The following is a 25,666-nucleotide window of genomic DNA, read 5'->3' as shown; positions in this document are numbered from 1 at the left end:
GTGGGTACCTGGGATGGCACGGGCGAGTAGGGGCTCCCCGGCTCCCCACTCAGCAGGGTCTCACTGTTCATCTTGGTCTTGAGACACGCGATATAGCGGCTGCAGAAGTCCTTGCACAGCTCATTCACTTTCTCCAGCTCCAGGAGGTGGATGCGCAGCACCTGGATGGCCTTCACCATCTAGAGGTAAGGGGATGGGTCATCAGTGCCACCCACACCACCTGGCAAGCATGGGGGTCTGGCCACACCCCTCGCACGAGGGACCCAGTGCCAAGCTCTGAGGCAGAGCTGAGGGTGGCAGCCTCTGCCTGCAGACAGCTGGCTATGGCTGGGCCAGTCTCCCACCCTTGCTCAGCCCAGGCTCTGTACCCCCAGCTGGGGTAAACCTGTTTCTCACAAGCAAGCAGAGGGGGTACTGCTCACGATCAGCACATAAGTCATGCTGACTCCAGGAATTCTCCACTTCCGTGGGACAGCTCCAGAAACCCTGGGTCTGGAGCCCTGGAGCTGCAAAGCTACCCCAAGAGGGCCTTGGAGCAGCCCCTGGGGAAGGCGGGCACAGTCACAGCTCCGCGATCAAGCTCAAGTCAGCAAAGGGCAGTGTGTGCCTAGCAAGTGTGCCCAACGCTCGGCAGAGATGGGTCTCTCGGTGCCCGGCCTCAGCCCATCCGGAGCAGAGCCCGGGGTCTCTGGGGCACTCAGGACCCCCGCCGTGCCCCCTTGATGGTGCTGCACTCACCAAGTTGTCTGTCTCTGGGTCCTCACAGAAGAACGGCCTCCCCTCCTTTTCCTGCTTTCTGACGAAGTTCTCGATGTCCACGTCGAAGCTGGCCGACGTGGTGCCCTCGGAGCCCTGCGTGGACTGCTCGCACTTCTCAAAGAGTAGAGCCAACAGTGGGAACAGCGGGTGCCTGTGGGGACAAAGGACAAGCGTGTTGTTCCCTGGAGGCTGTGGCTTGTCTGTCCTGAGCTGGGACACTCGTGGCAGACTCAGCCACGTGGAGTACTCAGATCTGGACGACCACTGTCACGTGCCGGACACTGTCATCCCACCCCAAGATGGCCTTCCAGACCTGCGGTCACTTCTCCACACCCCAGCCCAGCACCAACCACGTCCCCTGCCCACTGCAGCATATAGGATTCTGGCACATGTAAGCTTATTTTACTAGGCATGTTTTCAAGGCTGCCAACATCGTCAAATATATCAGATTTCGTTTTAATTTAGGGGGGAAGATTATTTTAATTATAAGAGTTATGAGTTGGTGGTGGTAATGGTGTCTGTGTATGTTGTGTAGGCGGGTGGGGGAACAGAATCTTTCATCTGCTTGTTCACTCCCTAAATGGCTGCAACAGTCAGAGCTGAGCTGATCCAAAGCCAGGAACCAGGAGCTTCTCCCAGGTCTCCCACACGGGTGCAGGGTCCCAAGGCTTCGGGCCGTCCTCCACTGCTTTCCCAGGCCACAGGCAGGGAGCTGGACCTTAAGTGAAACAGCCAGGACAAAACTGACGCCCACATCGGATGCCAGAGCCAAGGTGGGAGCTTAGCCTAGTATACCATGGTGCTGGCCCTGCTTCTTTGTTTTTGAAAATGTATTTTATTTAAAAGCAGAGGAAGAGATGAACACCTCCCACGTGCTGGCAGAAGCCAGGAGCCAAGATGAAGCCTGTCTCCCACACCGCAGCAGGAACTCGAGCACTGGGCTGGCACCTGCTGCCTCCCGGTCATGGCAGGAAGCAGGACGGGAGGCGGAGCACCGGGCACAGCTGGCATGGAGCACAGGATGTCGGCACACGGACAAGGCTCTGTGGACCATGCCCGTTTCTGCTGGGAGCATGGGGAGGAGTGTGAACGCTGGGTCAAACACGGACTCGAGGGTTAGCCTTCGGGATGCAGCCAGGCCACTTTACAGAGTGGACACAAGGAAAATCAACCTTTTATTGCCACTGACCATATACATGGAGTGTAATTTCTTCCTATCAACACTTTTTATTTACATATTTTAAATTACAGTCATCTTAGTTGGTGTGAAGTGATGCATCTTTGGTATTCATTCATTCATTTTAAGATTTAGTAATTTTTATTTGAAAGGCAGATTTGAGAGAGAGAAGGTCTTTTTTTTAAAATTTTATTTTATTTTCATTACAAAGTCCGATATACAGAGAGGAGAGACAGAGAGATCTTTCGTCCAATGATTCACTCCCTAAGTGAGTGCAACGGCTGATGCTGCGCTGATCCAAAGCCAAGAGCCAGGAGCTCTTCCAGGTCTCCCACGCGGGTGCAGGGTCCCAAGGCTTTGGGCCATCCTCAACTGCTTTCCTGGGCCACAGGCAGGGAGCTGGGTGGGAAGTGGAGCATTTGGGATGTGAACTGGCGCCCATATGAAATGCTGGCATCACAGGATGAAAGATTATCCTGCTGTACCACTGTGTGGTTCCTGGTATTTAATTGCACAATGTATGAACACATCCCTCTTGGGGAAACATTGGCAGACATAAGTCCTCCCAGACTTCACACTGCAGTGTCTCATGTCCCTCCCGTGGCGATGACCACCGTTACTGCCGTGCAGCATCCTTACCAGAGGACACATGTCCACCAAGGGTCCTGCAAACAGGGCAGAGGACACATGTCCACCAAGGGTCCTGCAGACAGGGGCAGGGGAATGGCCATCTGCTCGAATCCTGAAATGGGAATCCTTGTGTTTCCCGTTTGCAGTGGGCCCCAAGGGTCACGTGGCTTGTGCCACTTGAGAGTAAGTCTGTGTCACTCTAGCACAGAACCTCCTACAGTGGGCCAGCTCGGCTCAATGACCTGCTAGGGATGGCTGCTCCAAGTCGGCCAGGGAGCTGTGCCCACGCTGCAGAAGCTGGCTGTGACGTGTGAAGCAAAGCCACCATCTGTGATGTTCGCTCACGTGCTGCCTGCTAGAATTCCCACGCGGCCCCGTGCTGACAGACAGATGGCCACCCGAGCGCGCGGGAGACGTGCCTGCAGCTCCCCTAGCGCTGCCTGCTCCGGGGTTGGCTGCTGTACTCATCGGGGAGAGAATTAGCAGATGGAAGCTTGCTTTCTCTCAAATGAATAATTCTATATAAGAAACTCAAAAAAGTTAGTAGGGCCATACGACACAACAGGGTTAAGCCTTAGGAAATTATGTTAAGTCATGAAAAAAAACTAATGTTATACAGTGTATGTCAAAAAGTTCTTGGAAAGGGGAATTTGGAAAAGTTTATTGGAGTGCAAACATTTTATTGAAACTTACGCACAGCAAGGGTTTTTAAAAAGTCGGAGTACTGGGCCCGGCGCGGTGGCACAGTGGTTAAAGGTCCTCGCCTTGCATGCCCGGGATCCCATATGGGCGCCGGTTCTAATCCCGGCAGCCCCGCTTCCCTTCCAGCTCCCTGCCTGTGGCCTGGGAAAGCAGTCGAGGACGGCCCAAAGCTTTGGGAACCTGCACCCGCGTGGGAGACCCGGAAAAGGCTCCTGGCTTCGGATCGGCATAGTATCGGCCCGTTGTGCTCACTTGGGGAGTGAATCATCGGACGGAAGATCTTCCTCTCTGTCTCTCCTCTCTGTATATCCGCCTTTCCAATAAAAAAATAATAAAAAATAAATCTTTAAAAAAAAAAAAAAGTCGGAGTACTCCAATACTTTGCGCTTTGTGAGTATCTGGCTCATCTCATTTTACGTCCTTTTCCTTTTAAAAAAATATTTATTTTTATTGGAAAGGTAGATTAGATTCATGGAGAGGAAGATCTTCCATCTGCAGGTTTACTCCCCAAGCAGCAGCAGCAATGGCCAGAGCTGAGCCGGTCAAAAGCCAGGAGCCAGGAGCTCTTGCGGTCCCACGCGGGTCCCAAGGCTGTGGGCCATCCTGGACTGCCTTCCCAGGCCACAGGCAGGGAGCTGCATGGGAAGCGGAGCAGCCGGGACATGACCTAGCGCCCATACGGGATCCCAGCACTTGCAAGGTTGAGTATTTAGCCAACTGAGCCACTGCACTGGGCCCACTTTTTTTTCTCTTCTCTTTTTAATTAGTTTTTTTTAAATCTTTTCTTACATTCTAAGATGAAAACTTATCATTAACAGAGGAACAGATAAACAAATGTAGTTAGAACATTCAGTGGAGTTTTAATCAAGCTAAAGCTACAATGTGAACGAGCTTTCAGGACACTGCGCCACGGGAAACAAGCCAGACACAAAAGACAAACACTTTGTGATCCCACTTGTACGAGCCATCTGGGAAAATCGAACCAGAGGCTGGGGCAGTAGTGTCTAGCGGGTACAAAGTCCCATTTGGGGGGGCTGACCAAGAAGGTTCCAGAGCACACAGTGCTGACTTCACATTGAGCTGCACAGCTGGAAACAGGGAGAATGTTGAAGTTTTAGTCAAATAGCCACTCACAGTTATACATACACACACACACACAGGACAGTGTACAGGTGCACGTAGCTCTCACTCCTCCAGGGAGCACCTGCACTGGGGCTGTGTGCACGTAGCTCTCACTCCTCCAGGGAGCACCTGCACTGGGGCTGTGTGCACATAGCTCTCACTCCTCCAGGGAGCACCTGCACTGGGGCTGTGTGCATGTAGCTCTCACTCCTCCAGGGAGCACCTGCACTGGGGCTGTGTGCACGTAGCTCTCACTCCTCCAGGGAGCACCTGCACTGGGGCTGTGTGCATGTACTTGCTCACTCCTCCAGGGAGCACCTGCACTGGGGGTTGCTGAGCCACAGGAAGAGTAGACAGGCCTGTGGCTGGAGACCTGTCTCTCAGGTCCCAGGTTGGTCCCAGGCCACGGCTTCCCCCTCACGCCATGCTTGGGGGTCGTGCCCTGCCGTGGCTGTTGCCTGCATCCCCCTCATGACTGGCTTTTCACGTGGTTTTCACCATCTGGGCTTCGTTCTGGGGAAGCGTTTGTTTTGGTTTTTGCTGTGGTACACTCTGTGCTGAGCAGGGGAGTTTTTAGGCACCGTGGATACATCCTGGCTGAGCACGTCATCTACATGGTTTCCATTCCTCCTCCGCACTGGTCTTTTCATTCTCATAACATATTACAGCAAAAGTTTCAAATTTAAATAGATCCAATTTATCGATATTTCTGGTAACTAAATACCCTCTCCCTCCTCCCTTTGCGACAGAGACAGTTTGGAATGTGACATCTGGGAGCAGCCATGTGGCAGAGAGGTTCCACTGCTGTTGGGGGACTGCATCCCAGCTGGGAATGGGAGTCCACTCCAGCTCGTGCCCCTGCTTCTGGCTGTGGCCCCAGGAGGCAGCAGCTAACGGGTCCCACCACCCACAAGAGGCCTCAATGGATTCTGGGATCCAGGCTACAGCTGAGTCCAGTCCCGACTGGAGTAGACACTTGGGCAAAGAACCAGCAGATAAAAGAGTTCTTATTCTTTTAAATGCATGGATAATAAAATAACTTTAAATTTAAATAAAATGCCACATTCCGACTTAGAATATGTTAGAATCCTCTGTGTAAGGCAGCGGGCAGGCTGCGGCTCCTATCCCACTCAGCCTGGCTAACAGCTCCAGTGGCCACCTAGCTCCTCACACCACAGCCCCTCTGGAAGGTGTGGCCTTTGGCCCAAGCACTACCTGTAAATGGCCTGCTTGTCCGCGTCCATGGGGGTCTGGGGCTCCACCGCAGGGGGGCTCACCCCTTCCGCATCTGGCTCAGAGCAGGTGGGTTCTTGCTCAGTTTTTAACTCTGTCACTACTTGCACCTGTAAAAAAAGAAAAAAGGATACTCCCTATTACCGAAAACAAAACACTGACCATTCTGTGTCACATCGTCCTAGAGGACATGGCTACCGTGTGTCCTGTTCTCCAAGAAGCACAGATCAGAACGTCAACCTGCCAGAGGGATGGACAGCCACACCAAACTGCTTTATTGGAACATACTTTCTAAATAGACAAAAATCAAAGTTCCAGACTGTTCAGGAAACAGCATGACTGATGTATGTGTGACGTCTCTTCCTCAACTCCTAACAACTACAGGCCATGAAGGTAACCACACAAAGGCCATCTGGTCCCTCTCTCCCTGCTACATGTCACATTAATAATACTGCAGTGGAACAGGAATAAACAAATAGGCCCAGCTCTTCATACTGCAAACAAACAACTCAGACCCACTGTGCTACACATTCAAGACAGGACCCAAATCACTCCCACAGCACACGGCCTCTGCCTTGGGAGCACAGACAGCTGGGACACACCAAGTGTCCCCACCTCCACAGAGAGCAGCTGAGTGCACACAACACCTGCAAGACGTTCTCACTGCAGCCACTCCCAAGAAGCTGAGTGCGTGTCCCTTACACTAAAGGCATTGAAATCCTTATGCACAAAACAAGAAAGGAAAAGAAGGAAGGAGAGGGGAGGGGAGGGGAGGGAAGTGAAAGCTGCAGACAACCTGTAGTTATAAAGGGCCCGGCGGACTGCAGCTTCTCCAGGGCCAAGTCCTGCCTCGTGGGACAGAGCTGGCCAGCCACGTGTCCTTCAAGGACGGGGCTGGGAGAGCTCGGGAGGTGTCTAGTCGGGGTGCCTGCCCCTCCCTCTGCTCGCCTCCTCCGTGTGTGTCATCCTCATGCAGGCCTGTACTCGTCTCTGTACCACTCCAACCGTAGCATGCGTGACTGAGCACTCTCTCCAGCAGGACGACTCCCGCAGGCCTTCAGATGGCACAACGTCCATGCGACATTACAAGACCAAGCCACAAAAGCACAGATGGCGTCTTTGCAGCAGCGGTCTGGCCCGGTGTGTAAGAAGGCCGTCATGGTGTTCTCTCTTCGCCTTAATGACTGAGACAGACCTCAGTGCTGGAGAAGGGCTGGTGGGGTACATCTCACCAAACATTCGGTTAAGCTGATGCTCAGCAATGCTGCCCAGGCTCTGGACAGGCATGACTATGGGAGAGACCGGGAACATAGCCTGGGCCACAGCTGCCCGCACTGCTCCTTCAGAGAACCCTCCATGCCAGCAAGCCTGGCACTGGGGCAGCAGCAGAGGGCAGAGGCCCCAGGAAGGGTCAGTGACCCCCAGCAGGTGGAGGCCCCAGGAGGGGCCAGGCCCTACAGGCCCAGGGCCCCCAGGAATTGGGAGAGATCTGGCAGTGGGGGGGGGGGGGGGGGGGGAGGGAGCTATTAGATTTGATTTTAGAAATGGAAAAAATCACTCAGTAATTCCAGAAGCAAAGGAAGCAGAAAGCACAGAATTCGCCCTCCCAGTTGTAGCAACAAAGAACAAAACCTTCTTCCAACCCGTGTATCAACAAAGCACCAGCTACAACAGGAAGCAGACAGGACTGGTGCCAAGACGACCCCTAAGCAGAGGGAATAGCAGCCCCCAGGGTCGTGGCCCTCCGCTCCAGTCCTGAGCAATGTGACTGTGGGGGTCTGTGCAGTGGATGTGGGGAACAGGAAGGTGTGAAGGGTATTGTTCCATTGCAGGCAGGGTCGCAAGGAACTTCCCGCTGTTTGGCAGGGCCCAGAGGATGTCTCTACAACCACCTGGATGCAGCTCCACCTTCTTTTGCATTGAACACCAGACCACCCTACAGAAGAACTCTAATCCATCCAGGCATTGTTTGCTGCTGTGAGGCTGGCCTTCTACTCAGTGTGGGCTTGGAGGTTAATGTCAATAATAACGTCTTACAAAAGGGCCTTCTATTATTCCCACTGTCTTGGCTGTCCCCATTGACCTTATGCTAATCAAGGGACCTGTATTTAGGCTTTCGTTCTTTCCTTGATCTTTAGGTTCTCCTTTTCTTTGTGATACAAGATTGAGTAGTAGAATAAGAATTGTAGCAGGAACTTCTATTGTTTTTAGGTAAAACAAACTGCAGAATTATCCTTAGAAACACCCACTTGACCATGATGTAAAGAGTCTGAGCCAGAGTTTGACTGGATCTGTATAAATAAAGTGGACAGCTTTATTGCATTGTCCATTATGATGATGAAATCCTAGTGGTCTGTCTTTCTTTCCTCTTTGTGCCTCATCCACACCCCCTTCTCGAGTTCCGAACCCAGCTGGAGCTGGACTCCGGCAAGTGGCGCCCAACGTGGGGCTCAACAAAGGTAGATCTTTTCTCTCTTGTTCTTTGTGGTGTGGATAGGACTTCACCCAGGGTGCTGCAGGCCCCCTGACAGGAGGGGTGAATAGTCAGAACTTATATGGCGAAGTTGTGTACCCTCTGTGCTGTAAAAATGGGCCAGAGCGATTCTAGTGAAAGAAGTTTATATGCTGATATTAAACATACCTTACATAGGAACAGCATTAAAGTTAGCAAGAAGCAATTATTAGAATTTTCATAATTTGTACAGAAAGTTAGCCCGTGGTTTATTGAGCAGGGCACTTTAGATTTAAACACATGGGACCAAGTAGGGAATGATATGAAAAGGTGGTATAGAAGCAATGGACGAGTGGGCATGCCATCCTCTGCATACGCCATTTGGAATGTTTTGCGGCAGGTACTGGATGTGGGACCTGAGCCTTATCCCACGTCTTCAACTCAGTGGAGAGAACATATTCCCCTTCTTGATCCTGAGAAGGGAGGCTTAAGCTTTAGTTATGGCTCAGTTGAAAGTGTCTGTCCTGGACAAAGTTTCTTTGGAGATCTCCCCAATCAAAATGCTGGACTCGGAACCCCAACCAAGAAAAGAGAGAAGACAGAACAGGTCAACCAACCATCTCAGCTATATCTTGGCAGCGAAATATGGGGCAAACAGAGACTCTATGATGGATTAGGTCAATCAGTGGATTCTTCAAAGACCTCATGGTGCTTGGAGTGGCAAGATTGGCAGCGATTCATAACTGTTGAAATATCAAAACGACTTGAGCAAGAACCTCAGAGCATGCCCTACATCCAGGACCTGGGGAGGGTGTGAGATTGGGTGGGCCTTCTCTCTTAATACCACCTTTTAACATGAATGAAACAATATGGAAAAATAATAGTCTTACCCAGGTTCCTGTAGCCCTTGAACCTTTTTACCCTAATTAACTATTATACAATTAAAAAAAATTAAAAGAAAAAAAATGTGTCTGTCCTGAAGATAATGTAAAATATTGTAAAACTGATCAGGAAGGTTTAACAGATGAGGAGGATTTTTTAAAACCAGAAATACTTACATTAGGAGTTAGAGATTGTGGAAAGGGGCAAATGGCCGAGTTACATGATAATAGGTCTCCAGCTGTTGATGATAAGCCTTGTGAGCCCCTTCCAGCTAGACCAGATCCAGCAAAGATTGGCTTTAAAGTGGCAATGCAGCAGGCACATAAGGAAGGTGATTTTTTTTTGTTTTCCTGTTGTCTATGAATGGGATGAACCTGAATGGGAACCGTTGCCTTATAAGCTTATTAAAGAACTAAAGCATACTGTCGGGTCCGGCGCGATGGCACAGTGGTTAAGGTCCTCGCCTTGCACACCCGGGAACCCATATGGGCGCCGGTTCTATCCCAGCAGCCCCGCTTCCCATCCAGCTCCCCGCCTGTGGCCCAGGAAAGCAGTAGGCCCAAAGCCTTGGGACCCTGCACCCATGTGGGAGACCCGGAAGAGGCTCCTGGCTCCAGATCGGCATAGCATCGGCCGTTGCGCTCACTTGGGGAGTGAATCATCGGATGGAAGATCTTCCTCTCTGTCTCTCCTCTCTGTATATCCGCCTTTCCAATAGAAAAAAAAAAAAAAGCATGCTGTCTCTGACTACGGGCCAAACTCCCTGTACACTATGACAATGGTGGAGGGACTAGCAGCAAAGTGCATGACTCCTTATGATTGGTTTCAGGTTGCTAAGGCTTGCTTCACAGGACGAAACTTCCTTTTGTGGTAAGTGGAATATGAGGAATTAGCTGAGGTGGAAATAAAGTCTCGGGGATCTGTGAGGCATGGCAAACCTTCTCTTACCTTAGACATGCTTTTAGGACAGGGCACTCATCTTGGCGTTTCAGAACAACTTACTCTGCCTAAGGAGACATTACAGCTTATCTCCTCCCTGGCATTAGGAGCATGGAGACGCCTGCCATCTCCAGATCAAAAGTCTCCAGGTTTTGTAAATGTTAAGCAGAAGCCTGAGGAGCCTTTTGAAGATTTTGTAGCTAGACTCACCGAGGCCGTGAGCTGGACGGTAATTAACAATACAGCTACAGATCTCATACTTAAACAGCTAGCTTTTGAAAACGCTACTCCAACTTGCCAAACCTTAATTCAGCCAGTGAGAAGGACAGATTTGTAAGACTATGTTAGAGCTTGTGATGAAGTAACTCCATCTTACATGCAAGGGTTAACTATTGCTGCAGCTCTTCAAGGTCAAACTGCCATTCAGATTTTAAAGAACATAAGAGGCAATCAAAGAAATAAAAAAAAAAAAAACAGTTGCTATTCTTGTGGTGGAGTAGGGCATTTCAGCCACAGCTGTCCTGCCAGAAACTCATCCCAAAATTTCAAGCAGGAAGAAACTTATAGGGACACTCCTAAACCTGATTTAAATGTTCCTCTCACTTTCTGTCCACGGTGTGAGAAGGGATTTCATTGGCAAAAAGCTTGTCATTGATACTGTCTCAACCCAGATGTTTCGAAGAATGGAACTTGCATTATTTTTAACATATTGTTTACCCAATACCATGCCAATTAATTTCATAATGTTGTATATTGATACTGAAGCCTTGTTGGGGCTTTTAACTAACCGGATCTTTACTCTGTTAGACCTATCTTCAGACCATAGAAGGTCTCCCCAAGAGGCCACTGAACTTATCTGGACAATAAGATGCTGAACTTTATGCTAGGCATGTGTTTGCAAGCAATGAATCTCAACTGAACTTGAACTATGGTTATGCAACAAGGTGGAGGAATCCACCATGGGGGGAGGGGTATGGGAGGGGTGGGGGGAATCCCCAGCGCCTATAAAACTGTACTACATAATACAATGTAAGCAACAATTAAAAAAAAAAAAAAAAAAAAAGCTTGTCAGTCTAAATTCCACAAGAATGGAACAGTTCTATTGCCTCAAAGTGGATCTAAATTGAGTAATCAGCCTGTGCAGGGTCAGATTCAGGGAAACGGGGTGCGGGCCCTGTCCTGGGCCCCCCAAGTAATGAGGACATGCATGGGTATTAGCTCTGAAGGGTACAAAACTAAAATGTTGACTGCTGCATTAAGCAAAATAGATTTAAATGTCATCATTGTGGCAAAGTGGGACATACGTGGAAAGACTGTAGGAAATCAAATACCCAAAAAACTGGTCAACAAGTTATGGGTTATCTAAAGGCCTGTGGTAACAGTGGGACTTTCAAACATCCTGCTCACCTTGCAGGGTTTCAAACCACTGCTATTCAGAAGCAAATGAATGCTAAAAGTTTTAATTGTGGGAAACCCAGCCACCTTCCAAAACAATGCCAAGGAACATCTCTTTCAGCTCAAAAATGTGGCACTAATACTGCTAAGGATCAATGCCCTAAGATAAGTCCTAAATGTCACAGAGGTGTACACTGGACAAAAGTATGCATCTAAAATTAATGGCCAGCGCCTGTGGTCAGGAAACTCCTGGTGGGTCCAGTCTCGGGCCCTGAACAATCAGAGGTTTACAACACAGCAATATCTTACCCATGCTGTGCCTATAGAAGAGTAACAGGCTTAAAACCTGATATTGATAATTAAAAGTTGGCATCTTCCTTGGCAATTAATTATACTACCTACTGTTCATATCCCAACTGGATGTTTGTGACAACAAGGGTCTTTAAGAGTGGCTGCATCTCCTTTCCATGTATAAAAAGGTTATTACTCCTTATTGTGCTTTGGTCTCCACCTTAATTATTAAGAGATATCATAGGAATAGGAGCCTTTTTGCAAAGATGTAAATTAAATAATTGTTCCTTATAGCTCTTAACAGTTTAGTTATTTAATATCCAAGGATGAGACACGACAAATAGCACTCTTAACCCTTGTGGGTACAATTTTATACCATTTAGCTAAAAATCTCCTTCTTGTTAAAAGTCATCTGGTTATATTTCAAAAGATTTGTTCCTTAACTCCTTTGTTTTTAACCCTTTTTGTTTCCTTAACCTGCTTCTTTAGTCTTTACAGATGGGTCAGCTAACAGAATAGTTTCTTTAATCATAGATTTTCAAAATGTCCTTACTGGCCAATGGGAAGGACCCGATTTCCTCTTAACTTTTGGAGGGAATGCTTTCATTTTTCCACAGGTCATGGACTTGCTGACGTGGATTCCAGATCACTGATTAGACATCCTTGCCCAGTTTACATTTCCACCCGCCTGCCATTTTGCAGCTGCAAGCATCCTCTACAGAAGTTCCTCCTCCTGCCCAGCAACTTCAGGGTTAAACTCTCTTCTCTCCAGCAGGTACAATCACTCCCTGACCTCCTCCCCCTCCTCTCTGTTAGGATACTCAGCCCACAGATGCAGTTTCTCCAGGACCTTTTACTTTTTTTTCCCTTTGTCAAGCCTCCCACCTCCAAGCTTTTTTAGTCAGGAGCAGCGGGGCAGGATATAAACTAACCAGGGCTCACGGAAAAATATCTAGCATCTTGTACTTGATAAACAATGTTTGTACAAAATTAACATCTCTTTTAACTTTATTAAATTTTTATCTTCATTTTTTGAATCTTAGGAATATAACTCTTAAGGTATTGTTTAAGGCATTGCTTTAAAAGTGTAACATTTACACCAAATATAAACTGGTATAAAGATAACATCTAATCCACTGTTAAATATTTTCCAGGTATGAGATGCACCCATGTGCTTTTGTCTGCTAGTCTTTATATTTATATATATATACCCTTTAAAATACTGTTTGCAGCATTTTCTAAAATATTCATCGTTGATTCATGGAATTAAAATCTGATCCTGTTATAACAACAAAGTTTTAAAAGCACATATTATTATAACATCTCCTGTTAATTGTTTTTTATCTAATTAATAATTAAATCTTTCTAGTTAGCTCCAGTGAACTCCAGACCTGGCTCTGTTCAAGTGTCTCAGAATATAAGATTCTATATTGAGGTGATCTTTGTGTTTTCTGGCTTTCAGTATGTTCACACTGCTTAAGATTGATAAAAGTTATGTACTTATTGTATAGGTATTTAAAGTGATCACATAATGCCAATAATTACATCTCATCTATATTGTGTTATATAAAGAGATTCTATTTCAACTAGATGTTATAAATCTTGACATCCTTTATGCATTTTAAAAATTCAAAAGTTTTACTTAGTAGATACAACTGAGTAGGCATTTGGATTGTATTAAGGACACTGTCAGATGCTAAGTGGAACATAAATCTGTCATATCAAAATACAACTACCAAAAAAAATTTTTTTTTGTTTTCACAGAAGTCTAATTCAAATTTCTGTATTTCCAAAAGTTCCAGGACAGGTAATGCTTAACAACAAAAAAGCCAGAAAAGGATAAATGTTTACAGTTTTGCAAATATGTCTAGGCTGCTGACTGTATATCTCTTGGGTTAATTTATATTGCTAAGATAACTAAAATCAGGGTCTTCAATAATGACCAATTTTTTTCTCTCAGGGTTTTAGTTCAGACTGAGTTATCATTGCTGACTTTTCGCTTACTAATTTTAATGAGTACTGCTATTGCCAAGCTTGGTTTATAAAGGCGCCTTAATAAATCCTAAATTTATCAGACATGATTTCTCTTGCACTCTGCAGCATTTTGGAGGCCTCAGTGGGTAGTAGCCATCCTATGTTCTGGAGCCAGGCTTGGTAATCTGGGGAGGCCACCGTGATGATTTACACGGCCTCAGCTGCCAGTCCTGGCTTCCTGGCTCTCAGGATTTGCACTGACCTCTGCCTATAGATAGGTACCTCATCATCCAAATTTGCTTGTTTTGAAGATTCATGTGGGACTCAAGAGAGCTGGATACAACACAACTCCTTGATTCGGGATCCATATGAGAAATCATGGGTTATTAGCTATTTAAAATTGAACGAATGTGGTGGCTGGCCACCTATGTCTGTCTTGGTATATGTTTTTTTTGTTAAAATTGTTTGAAATTTTACTCTTACAGTCCTCTATAGTTTAAAAAAACGGGGGGGGGGGGAGTGTATGTGTGTGTGTGTTTTATTTTCAATGTTCCTTGATCAGATGAGAAATGGGCACACGACAGATCTTAGTTTTATGCCATTCTTTCCCAGCTAGAGTTATTGCAAAAAAATTTTTTTAATTGTTATTATACATTACTGTCTACATTTGTTAGTTGGGAAAGGCTATACTTTTAACTGACTCTTAAAGTTTTTGTAACAGAAAAATTATTTAGAGAACAGATGTACTTGTCTGATACGTTCCCTAAGTCATCTTGGTGAAATCTTCATCATAATCCCTTTTGTATTCTCCTCCGTCTATAACTGTAAACCATCTGAATAACCATGCAAACTTATTTTACTACAAACAGGTTATTCTAACCAATTTATAATTTAAACTGTCTAAAGATCTTAGATCATCACTGAAACTACTTTATTGTTTTGTCTTCAATTAAGATTGCTTGTGGCTCACACAATGTAAATCTGACTGTCGTTGGAAGTGTTTATGTCACCCACATGCTTGTGCTCGAGTTCCTTTAATAACCAGGTCACTCATGGTATATCCCCACTGCCTTTTCAATGTACTATTGACACTTGCACCTGTATTTTAAATTTATAGCAAACACCAGACCTTTGGGCAAACACTTTCTAAAGCTGTTATTTAATAGGTTTCACCTGATGTTGTTGCTGAGGGTGATCTTTATAATTATTTTTAACTTTTCCTTCACTTCTCTTCTACTTCCTCTCTAAAAACCCCAAAAGGCCTCTCAGAATAAACAGTTAGATCTCCAGAATTTATATAGGTATGGCTAACTTATAAACCCGACATCCCAAAGACTGCCTTTACAGCCTACTTTCCCAGAGGCCCAGAGGAAGAGTAGTGAGCTAGGTACCAGGAGGAACCTTGGTGCTATCTCTCCTTCCTGCCTCCCTCGGCCAAAACAACAGAGTTTCACTAGCCTCAGTGCTACCCTTGCTGAGGTCAACGGACATTTCCACCTGGAAATGTTTTAAAGGTGAAGTTTGCACAGATCAAGACCTGCCACGAGGACACATCACATGTACATCTGCTGACTATCATCTACCACTGAAGACATCCCTACGCAGGACTCAAGCTACCTCCAAAAGGACTGCTGATAAGTAACATTCCTTCCTTACAAGATGGAGCCTTAAGCTCCCTCTCGCTTTTCCCGAGATGGCTCTGCATACACAGTAACTTGTACAAAGTGTGTTGTCACTGATTGCCTTAATTCTAACCTTATGCCTGGTACTTTTGGTGTCTTGAGAAGGTCCTCATATGTCACGTTACCTGTAAATTTGACTGAACCATGGTATGATGATGCTGATCTTTATGCTTTGGAATTGTTTTCAACAACTTTGTCCATGCTTTGTGGTTTATATTTGCGCCTCACTGCATTTGTTAACCTTATTGGACCTCTTACAGCTGGTGCAATAAGTTCATAGGAAAGTATTGATCAATTTAGAGGCCAAGATTGGTGCATTAGAAGAAGCAGATATTTATATTGGCAATGAAACTTAACGTTTAAAAACCAGATTTGGTACCACTTGCCATAGTATTTATAAATGGATTTGTGTCACTCCTCTCCCTTATAATGACTCACATGTCTCTTGCGGTGATGTTAAGACTCATCTCCAAGGTGCATGGAATGACACATCCACTAGCCTTAGCATTCAGGAATTACATGCTCAGATTTCTGCCATCTCCCACTTTCAGGCTCTCTCTTCAGGAAGTGTTAGTAATCAATTCTTACAATTTCTTTCATCTTTTATTTCTGATAAGACCTCCTACTCATTTTTTATAAATTCAGGAAACAAACTAATTGTTCTCCTTTTTGTATTGTTTTTTGGCCCAGTCATCCTCCGACATTTGAGCTCCATGATTCAAGTCACTCGCAGAGAACTCCACACCCTCCAACTTAATAATAAGAGAGGGGGAGATGTTGGGGTCCGTGCAGTGGATGTGGGGAACAGGAAGGTGTGAAGGGTATTGTTCCATTGCAGGCAGGGTCGCAAGGAACTTCCCGCTGTTTGGCAGGGCCCAGAGGATGTCTCTACAACCACCTGGATGCAGCTCCACCTTCTTTTGCATTGAACACCAGACCACCCTACAGAAGAACTCTAATCCATCCAGGCATTGTTTGCTGCTGTGAGGCTGGCCTTCTACTCAGTGTGAGCTTGGAGGTTAATGTCAATAATAACGTCTTACAAAAGGGCCTTCTATTATTCCTACTGTCTTGGCTGTCCCCATGGACCTTATGCTAATCAAGGGACCTGTATTTAGGCTTTCGTTCTTTCCTTGATCTTTAGGTTCTCCTTTTCTTTGTGATACAAGATTGAGTAGTAGAATAAGAATTGTAGCAGGAACTTCTATTGTTTTTAGGTAAAACAAACTGCAGAATTATCCTTAGAAACACCCACTTGACCATGATGTAAAGAGTCTGAGCCAGAGTTTGACTGGTTCTGTGTAAATAAAGTGAACAGCTTTCCCGCATTGTCCATTATGATGATGAAATCCTAGTGGTCTGTCTTTCTTTCCTCTTTGTGCTTCATCCACGCCCCCTTCTGAACCCAGCTGGAGCTGGACTCTGGCATGTGACCACATTCCACCAGCACCACTAGCACCCTGTGCTCAGAGATCGCACCCAGCAGGGCCCACCCCAGCAATATGCATCACAGCACACAGAGGATGCTCTCAGGGACTGGGGCGGGCTCAACAATCCCTTCAGCTCACAGGGCCCAATGCTGCAGCAGGAGGATGGGCAAGGACATGCCACAGCACTGTCACGGCACCGCTGTGCATGCCCACCCAGGGACAAGTCCCTGCTCCAGCATGTCACGTCAAGGTCACCAAGGGAGATGCTGAGAGCCGTCACTGGGCACCACAGAACCGCCTCAACTTCAAAAACAACAGAACCAGTTCCCACCAACATGCAAACCTGGGGCTGCTGCCAACCTCAGTGCCACTCGAGGAAATAATCAGAAAGCTTTGAGAGGGCATTATTTCTGAACAGCCACACAACACAACATGCTTAAACTGGGATGCACGTGCGAGGCAGGCGCCCGCTCCACGAGGACGCAGCACGAGGCTCTCACTTGCTGCCCGTCTTGGTAGCCGTCTATGCTCAGCGTCTGCGTGGCCATCATGGTTCCTCCGCGCTACCAAACACGTCACATCATCTTGAGGCAGAAGCAAAGGCGTCTGGGAAGACACAAGAGCACCATCAGCCCGGGGACCCAGAGGCATCCCCTCCCTGGCACCCCACAGGCTGCGTTCTCCCACTCTATCCAAGCTGTGATTCACTTGAAATGTAGAGCTTCCTTCTGCGGGCCCACTCCGAATGCCTGCACCAGGGCTCAGCCAGGGCTGAGCAAGGTCAAAGCCAGGAGCCAGGAACTCCACGCACGTGCCCCACAAGGGTGGCAGAGACCCCGCTCCTTGGGGTCATCAACGTTGCTTCCCAGGCTATGTGTCAGCAAAAGGCCAGAATGAAGGGGCTGGGTCCCTAATGCCCATGTCCACATCATGTCTTCAAAATCCCAGCTATCCACAGAGATAGGGAAACATCCTCAACAGCACGTGGATGCAGAATGAGCCTGTCTGACGGCGAGGGGCCCAGCTTGCTGCTGTGACTCTGCCACGCTCTCTCCCCACCCACTCAATACTCACAAATGCTTCCGCACGCAGGACACAGAGCAGAAGACACAGGACAGACACAGGACGGACACAGGACACAGACACAGGACAGACACAGGACACAGACACAGGACAGAGGACAGACACAGGACACAGAATGTAAACACAGGACAGACACAGGACACAGAATGCAGACACAGGACAGACACAGGACACAGGATGCTGTTCTGGGCCGGGGAAGGCCTCTGCTTTCCAGGAGCAAAGGTGAAGAGGCAATCCTGAGGACAAACTGTAGGGGGCACCACAGAGCAGCGCAGCGGAAGGGGAAGGAGACCTGCCTGGGCAGCTGCCCACGACTGGTCTGAGCAGGGCTGCTGGGACGAAGCCACTGCAGCAGGAGACTTTCAGGCAGGGGCCTAGACAGGAGCAAGAAAGGTGTGCTGGAGGATGCCAGATGTGTGTGTGCATGGATGTCAACAGTGTTCGACTGCTTAACGACACCACAAACCTCAAAAGCCTCTGAGCAAGCTAGAGTGGCAGGCCCGGGACCACAAGCACCTGCCGTGTGGAAGCAGGAGGGAACAGAGCAGCACAGCGAGTGTAGTTGGCTGCCCTGCGGACGTGAGGCCGTGGAGTCCCAGACTCAGCAGGTGGGGGCTCCATGGACAAGGTCGGGACCGAGTTTGACAGTCCGTACAAGCCCAGGTCACACAAGATGGGGAGGCAATTAAAGCGAAGGGCGTCCAGACCACCCCTTAGCAGGTGACCTGCCTATTCGATCAACCCCCTCAGAATACACACCCACGAGGTCCTCCTGGGGTGCCCCTCTTTAAATCAGCAGCTTGCCTAACTGGGCATTGTGCTGGGACCACAGTCCTGGACCTGAGTCTCTCACTGAGAATCAGGAATGCAAGGCAGTAGACAAACCAAGTCACTCCTGTTTTTAGCAAGCACCTGTTCTGAGACCCGGGATAATGGCTCAACTGGCTAATCCTCCCTCTCAAGTGCCAGCATCCCATATGGGCGCCAGTTTGTGTCCCAGCTGCTTCACTTCCCATCCAGCTCCCTGCTTGTGGCCTGGGAAAGCAGTAGAGGACGACCCAAATCTTCGGGACCCTGCACCCAAGTGGGAGACCTGGAAAAGCTCCTGGTTCTGGATCAGCTCAGTTACTGCCACTGCAACCATTTGAGGAGTGAACCAGCAGATGGAAGATCTTTCTGTCTCTCCTCTATATAAAACTGTCATCCCAACAAAAATAAATAATAATTTTAAAAAGTATCTGTTCTGTATCAAGCACAGGTCTGTTCTAACAGTCACACCACGGGAAAAGGATGTAGACAAATGTCGGGAGTGAGGAGAAGGGAATCAGGACAGAGCGCGGGGCAGAGCGGGGAAGGCACGGGGCAGAGCGGGGAAGGCACAGGACAGAGCGGGGAAGGCACGGGGCAGAGCGGGAAGGCAGCGAAGGCATGGGGGGTGAGATCCAGTGCAGGAGGACATTGTGACCCTAGAAGGTCAGCGAGCACAGGATTACAGCTGATTGGACAATATTTGTATGAAAGCAACCGAATGGCTACCTTTTGAACAGCTGATGGGATATCAGTTAAGTGGACAGCATGTGCATGAGAACACTTGGTGGAAGCAAAGAAACAGTGGATGAGTTTGTTGATAAGCACAATACCTCCTTCCTTATCCTTTATGACCCTCAGTGTATAAAGTCTGTATCAGCTATTGATCATCAGTCAGGGTCCATGCATGATATTATTGGCTCTGTGCACCAAGTCCATCGCTGCAGGACAGCGACACCCCAGTAACAGCTGGTGGCAAGGACAGGAGAGGTGTCACCGAGCACGTAGATGGCAGGGAGGAAGGAAGTATGGGAGCGGAGCTGCTGGCTCAAGTCCAGTCCCACTTACAGCCAGCAAGCACTGGGGCCTAAGCAGCAGCACAGCCGCGGGAAGATGCGCGCCCGGGGATGAGACTCAGACTCAGCGAGTCGGCCACGGGGAGCCCAGACGTCTGCGCTGGTCACTGTGGGCAGGACCGAGTGGCCTACCTGAACCCCTGCAGGGGTAGAGCCGTGGGTCCCAGGAGGCAGCAGGCTGGCAGGCAGCAGCTCCCACAGCCTGCAAGAAAGCAAGCAGCAGTTAGGGCCGGGTGTTCCTCCATCAGGCCCAGAGCAGACCCACACGTGCCCTCATGCGGCCGGTGCCCGAGGAGACCACATGCAGAGGACCTGGGAGCCAGAGTGCCAGTCAAGTCACGGCATGAGGGTCAAGGAAGTGGCTGGACACGAGGGGCAGGAGTGACCTTGCCCACCCGTGCCCCCGGGTCTGGGAGCAGGGGTGGATGTCACTGTCCACAGAAGCCTAAGGCAACAGAGGGCAGTGACCCACCACGCGGACATGAGGAGACCCTGTCACCTGTGGGCTGCCCATCAGCACACTCTCCTGCCAAGACCTGCCCTTCTCTCCAGGTTCCCTTGGCCCTGCCCCTCTGTCACAGTGCGGGGTCTCCACCAGGCTGCATGGGCATCTCGTGCTGCCCTGGGAAGGGGCAGGGGCACCCCCTCAGGTGCACCCACCCACTCATGCATGAAGGAACAGCCAGTCCACCTCACCATGAAGGCGACCTACACTGGGAAGCCCCAGCACAGAGCCTGGAAAACAGGTTTCTGAGCAGCAGCTACACGGATGTGCAAGCTGACGAAAGTCTGACTGTTCATGATGGAGAAGAACCATTGCTGAGGAAAGCGCCATTTGAAATGGCTCCACTGAACTAAACTCCCAACTGTCAGGGAAGGAGTACCCCCAACCTGTCACTGTCCCCCCCACTTCTGTGGTGAGAGCCCCACACATCCTGTCACTGTCCCCGTCTCCTGTGGTGACAGCCCCCCCAGCCTGTCACTGCCCCCGTCTCCTGTGGTGACAGCCCCCCCAGCCTGTCACTGCCCCCGTCTCCTGTGGTGACAGCCCCCCCAGCCTGTCACTGCCCCTGTCTCCTGTGGTGACAGCCCCCCCAGCCTGTCACTGCCCCCGTCTCCTGTGGTGACAGCTCCCCCGCATTCTGTCACTGTCCCCCCACTTCTGTGGTGACAGCCCCCCCGCATTCTGTCACTGCCCCCGTCTCCTGTGGTGACAGCCCCCCCAGCCTGTCACTGCCCCCGTCTCCTGTGGTGACAGCCCCCTCAGCCTGTCATTGCCCCTGTCTCCTGTGGTGACAGCCCCCCCAGCCTGTCACTGCCCCCGTCTCCTGTGGTGACAGCCCCCTCAGCCTGTCACTGCCCCCGTCTCCTGTGGTGACAGCCCCCTCAGCCTGTCATTGCCCCTGTCTCCTGTGGTGACAGCCCCCCCAGCCTGTCACTGCCCCACAGCTGTCACACAGCATGCCGGCTGGCCCTGGTACACCCCACACTCCTGTGCACACACCCACACTCGTGTGCACCCACACCTCCACTCTGTATAAACCACGCCCCGTATTCACGTACACCCCACACATGTGCACACCACACCCACACCTGTGTATATTCCGCACCTTACCCCACACGTGTGTTCACACCATACCCCATGTATGCACACATCCCACACATGTGCACGCCACATTCCACATGTATGTACACAGCGTCAGGTTCACACACTCCCCACACGTGCACACGCCCTCACAGACACACAGAGGTGACACCAAGTTCCACTTTACTCCAGCATGCGGAGCACCTGATGAGGTGGGTAGCTTCCTCGGGTAACAAGCACAGGCTCGTCTCATCAACCACTCAGAATATTCTGGCAAGAATATCCATAAAGAGCTTCCTCTAACAGCCCGATGACATTCAGATGCAAAGGGTGTGTATTTTAGTTAAAGGTACACACACAGGGCTTCTTAAAGGATTTATCTGATTATCTGAAAGGGGGAGGGGAGCGGGCAGGGCTATCAGGCACCCACACTCAGTCTTGGTCTGAGACAGCAGTGCTAGAGGTCCACACAGTCACGGCCTGCTCCTCCCAGGCGCATCGCTGGAAGTGGATAGAAACAGAGCAGCCAGGCCTGACCCCAGCCTTCTGACACAGGACGATTGCTCCACAGTCCTGCCCTACAGAGGGACCTGTTTTTTTGTTTTTTTTTTTTTAAGATTTATTTATTTATTGGAAAGTTGGATATACACAGAGAGGGAGAGACAGAGAGGAGGACAGACAGAGAGGAAGATCTTCCGTCCGACGATTCACTCCCCAAGTGGCCGCTACAGCAGGTGCCGTGCCAGTCCTAAGCCAGGAGCCAGGAGCTTCCTCCACATTGAGGCCATGAGTCAATGCGTCGGGCCCTGTCTGCATGCATCACTTAGGGATCCGCTCTCCGGGCTGTGGAGGACGGGTTAAGCCACACTCTGACTTCGACAGCCCACAGAGCATGAGTCTGAGTCCCTTCTGCTTCCCCCGCGCCCCAGGAAAGCAGAGCGGATGATACACAGGCTGGGGCCCTAGCTGCCATGTGCAGACCCGCACAGCCCCCGCTCCTGGCTGCTGTGGCCATTGGGGGAATGAACCAACAGACAAGTATCTCTGTCTCTCCCTCTTTCTGTAACTCTGCCTCCCACTAAATAAATAAATAAATACTTTAAGAAAAAAAAAAGAATCTGCTCTTTTTTTTCAAGACTAATTTATTTATTGGAAAGTCAGATACACAGACAGGAGGAGAGACAGAGAGGAAGATCTTCCATCTGATGATTCACTCCCCAAGTGAGCGCAACCGCTGATGCTACGCCGATCCGAAGCCAGGATCCAGGAACTTCTTCCGGATATCCCACACGGGTGCAGGGTCCCAAAGCCTTGGGCCATCCTTGACTGTTTTCCCAGGCCACAAGCAGGGAGCTGGATGGGAAGTGGAGCTGCCGGGATTAGAACCAGCACCCATATGGGATCCCGGCACGTTCAAGGCGAGGACCCTAGCCGCTAGGCCACGCCGCCGGGCCCAGAATCTGCTCTCTTTATAACAGAATACAACTTACAAACTCTGGCACATCTAAAACATACACAGACGACTTCATTCCCAGCGTCCTGAGCCTTGCAGCAAGTAAATAAAACTGTTCCTTCTTAGATCCTAAAACTTGAAAAGATCAGGCACCATACTTTTAAACACTCCTGTCTTACTTGGCTTTATAATTTTGATTTTCTAAAATGTGAACTAGCTATACAAGAATCAACATTTCTGGGCCTGGCATGGTAGCGTAGTGGCTAAAGTCCTCACCCTGCACATGCCGGGATCCCATATGGGTGCCAGTTCATGTCCTGGCTACTCCACTTTCCATCCAGCTCCCTGCCTGTGGCCTGGGAAAGTAGTCGAGGATGGCCCAAAGTTTTGGGACCCTGCGCCCACGTGGGAGACCTGGAAGAAGCTCCTGGCTTCAGATCAGCTCAGCTCCGTCCACTGCAGCCACCTGGGGGATGAACCAACAGATGGAAGATCTTTGTCTCTCCTTCTCTCAGTAAATCTGACTTTCCAATAAATGAATAAATAAATCTTAACAACAAAAAAAGAACATTTCCTTTGCACATCTATAAATAGCCAACATCCAAAAAACAAAATTATCTACCAGATAATAAACTGTTTACTGTTTAAGATGCAAAGCAGGTGCACACTTTGAGGTAACGGCGCTGTCCCACACACAGACCAGGGCAGCCTTAACAATGGACTGTGTGAAACTCACCCTAACCGCCCCCACGCCTAAAGCCCACCCCTGCCATTGCATACTTGTGGCCAAAGGTTTGACACCAACTGCTGGGCATCAGTCTCTTTCCCTCTCTCTCTCTCTCTCTCTCACACACACACACACACACACAGTCCCGTATGAGAAGAAATTAGAGCAACAACTAGAAAATTAAACACACACACACACACACACAGCCCCGTATGAGAAGAAATTAGAGCAACAACTAGAAAATTAAAAAAAAACAAACACACACACAGAGAAATCCCTGCAGGATGAAGCCTGGTGAGTGATGTTTCCAGGAAAGAATGCTCGTGTTACAATGGAGTCACTGGTTTCACGTGTGAACAGCACAGGTAACTAACAGCTTAGGAGTCACACTACGACCAGGACCACACACAGACCATCCACTGCAGACCGCTAGACACCCACAGGCAGCTCACTCCTGGTGCTGCAGTCCACTCCCAGTACCCACGCTGTGCTGGGTATCCTCACTGCCAATGCTAGTGCGTATACCCAGGGCCCACAGTTGGCTGCGTGCCTGGGAAAGTCCCTTCTCTTCTGTACACAGGAGATGATGTTCAGACCCACACGGACACCTGGGAAAGCAACCTCTCTGCTGGCAAACTTCTCCAAGCCCCTGGAGAGCGTCACCAGACTGACAGGCACCTTGGAATGGCCACAGCACCAGGGACGCTCTGAGGAAGCAGCATGGCTCAGCAGGGGCTGCGTCCTGGGGTACCAGAGCTGTCAGCAACTGACCTGCGCAAGCACCATGCCGCCCTGCCCCACGAGCTAAGGTCTCCTGAAACCCCTACTGGGGCCAGGGTTCTGGCCCAGTGGATGCGACTTCGGCCTGCAACACCAGCACCCAAGTCAGAGTGTGGCTTCAAGCTCTGGCTGCTCCCCTGCCGAGCCAGCAACCTGCACATGAGCCTGCATGAGAGCCGACGGAGCTACCTGCTCCTGGACCTGACCCGGCCCACTCTTGGCCTTTGCTACTCACGGGGAGTCAACCCCAAGACCTCTCTCTTGGTTTCCCTTTTCCTTTACAAAGAAGAAATAAAGTCCAGCCGTCTTGCTTGTTTTGAGATCCCTCTGGAACCCACAGATGTGTAAATCTTGGATGTCTTTATTTATCATAAATGCTGGGCCACACAAAGTGGGAGCCAGGGTGGCGGAGGGGCAGGTCTTCCATGTAGTGGTTCACTCCCCTCACGGCCAGAGAACAAGGGCTGGCCCAGACGGAAGGAGCCTGGACCTCCTTCCAGGTTTCCCACATGGGTGGCAGGGGCCCACGGACTCCTGCTGTCTTGCCTTGCTTTCCCAGGCGCATTAGCAGGGAGCTAAATGGAAAGCAGAGCAACGGAAACATGCTGGCGCTGCAAGCAGTGGCTTAGCCCTCTGCACAACAGCAGTCCTTGCTGAGAGGTAACTCCTGCAGGGAAATTCCAGGGAGTGTGTCCCAGCAGGGACTGGGAAGTCTGGGCCTGCAGCAACAGCTTACAGGGTCTTCCGAAGGCGCAGGCATAGCCACTGGGCCCCTTGAACCGAACGCGAACTCAGAGCCCTCACACATGCCGGGCTCCTGGGAAAAGGCCAGGAGGTGGTCACTGCCGCAGACTCACGGTGCTCCTTTCTGGGGTACAGGCATCTCGGAGGAAGCGAGGCTCCTCTCCGGTAAACACCAACCAGAAGGCAGCCCTGCCAGCCCAGAGGGTGTCGGGCCCTCTGAGATGGGTGCACAGCCCCGGAGTTTTGGGGACACATCTCCAGCTCTCCCAGATGCAGGCTGCTGAGCCCCACAGTCTTCACGCACAGCTACACTCCAAGGGTAAGGACGAAGCACTAGCGACCCTGGCTGGCAGTGTCAGTACAGCAGCTGCTCCTGCAGTAACCGATGTGCCCCGAGGGAGAATCTGCACAGCATGGCCATCACGCTTCAGAATGTCCTCGACTGGAGAGCCGAGAGTAACCGTCTGTGGCCTCCTGCCCTCCTCTGTCCCCAGCCACCGAGCTGAACAGCCTCAGGCCTGCGGCAGAGGCCCTGGCTCGTTGCACTCCGGCAGCGTGCAGTTCCCGTGTCTCCACAGGGTTACACTCCACCTGCTTACCCACGATCCACTCACGAAAGTAAAGCCACGGCACCAGGATCAGGGCCACGCTGCGGGACTGCAGGCTGTGACTGCAGAACCACTGAGGGTCTGGGCAGCTCCCTCTAGCCAGTTCCAGGGAACTGCAAGAATTTCTAAGCAGCT

The 25,666-nt window shown here is 49.8% G+C and overlaps 1 protein-coding gene across 3 annotated transcripts in view; it reads right to left on the bottom strand.

Moving 5' to 3' along the window:
- PKNOX1 (PBX/knotted 1 homeobox 1) overlaps positions 1-19,837 on the bottom strand; it is a 42,097-nt gene extending 22,260 nt beyond the window's left edge. Inside the window, exons 1-5 of one of the 3 annotated variants that reach the window (XM_040986668.1) lie at positions 19,767-19,837; positions 17,169-17,274; positions 5,606-5,733; positions 739-910; positions 9-179 (exon numbers count right to left, since the gene is read on the bottom strand). In XM_040986668.1, coding sequence (XP_040842602.1) covers positions 9-179; positions 739-910; positions 5,606-5,733; positions 17,169-17,219 — 522 coding nt within the window. In that variant the 5' untranslated portion in view covers positions 17,220-17,274; positions 19,767-19,837. The other 2 variants (XM_040986667.1, XM_040986669.1) reach the window with 2 other exon arrangements.
- Between the last annotated feature and the right edge of the window lie 5,829 nt (positions 19,838-25,666).

This window comes from Ochotona curzoniae, unplaced genomic scaffold (assembly GCF_017591425.1).
Source record: "Ochotona curzoniae isolate NIBS_2020 unplaced genomic scaffold, NIBS_Ocur_1.0 contig_4516, whole genome shotgun sequence".
Taxonomy (NCBI): Eukaryota; Metazoa; Chordata; class Mammalia; order Lagomorpha; family Ochotonidae; genus Ochotona; species Ochotona curzoniae.
This window is presented reverse-complemented; position numbering and strand designations above follow the sequence as displayed.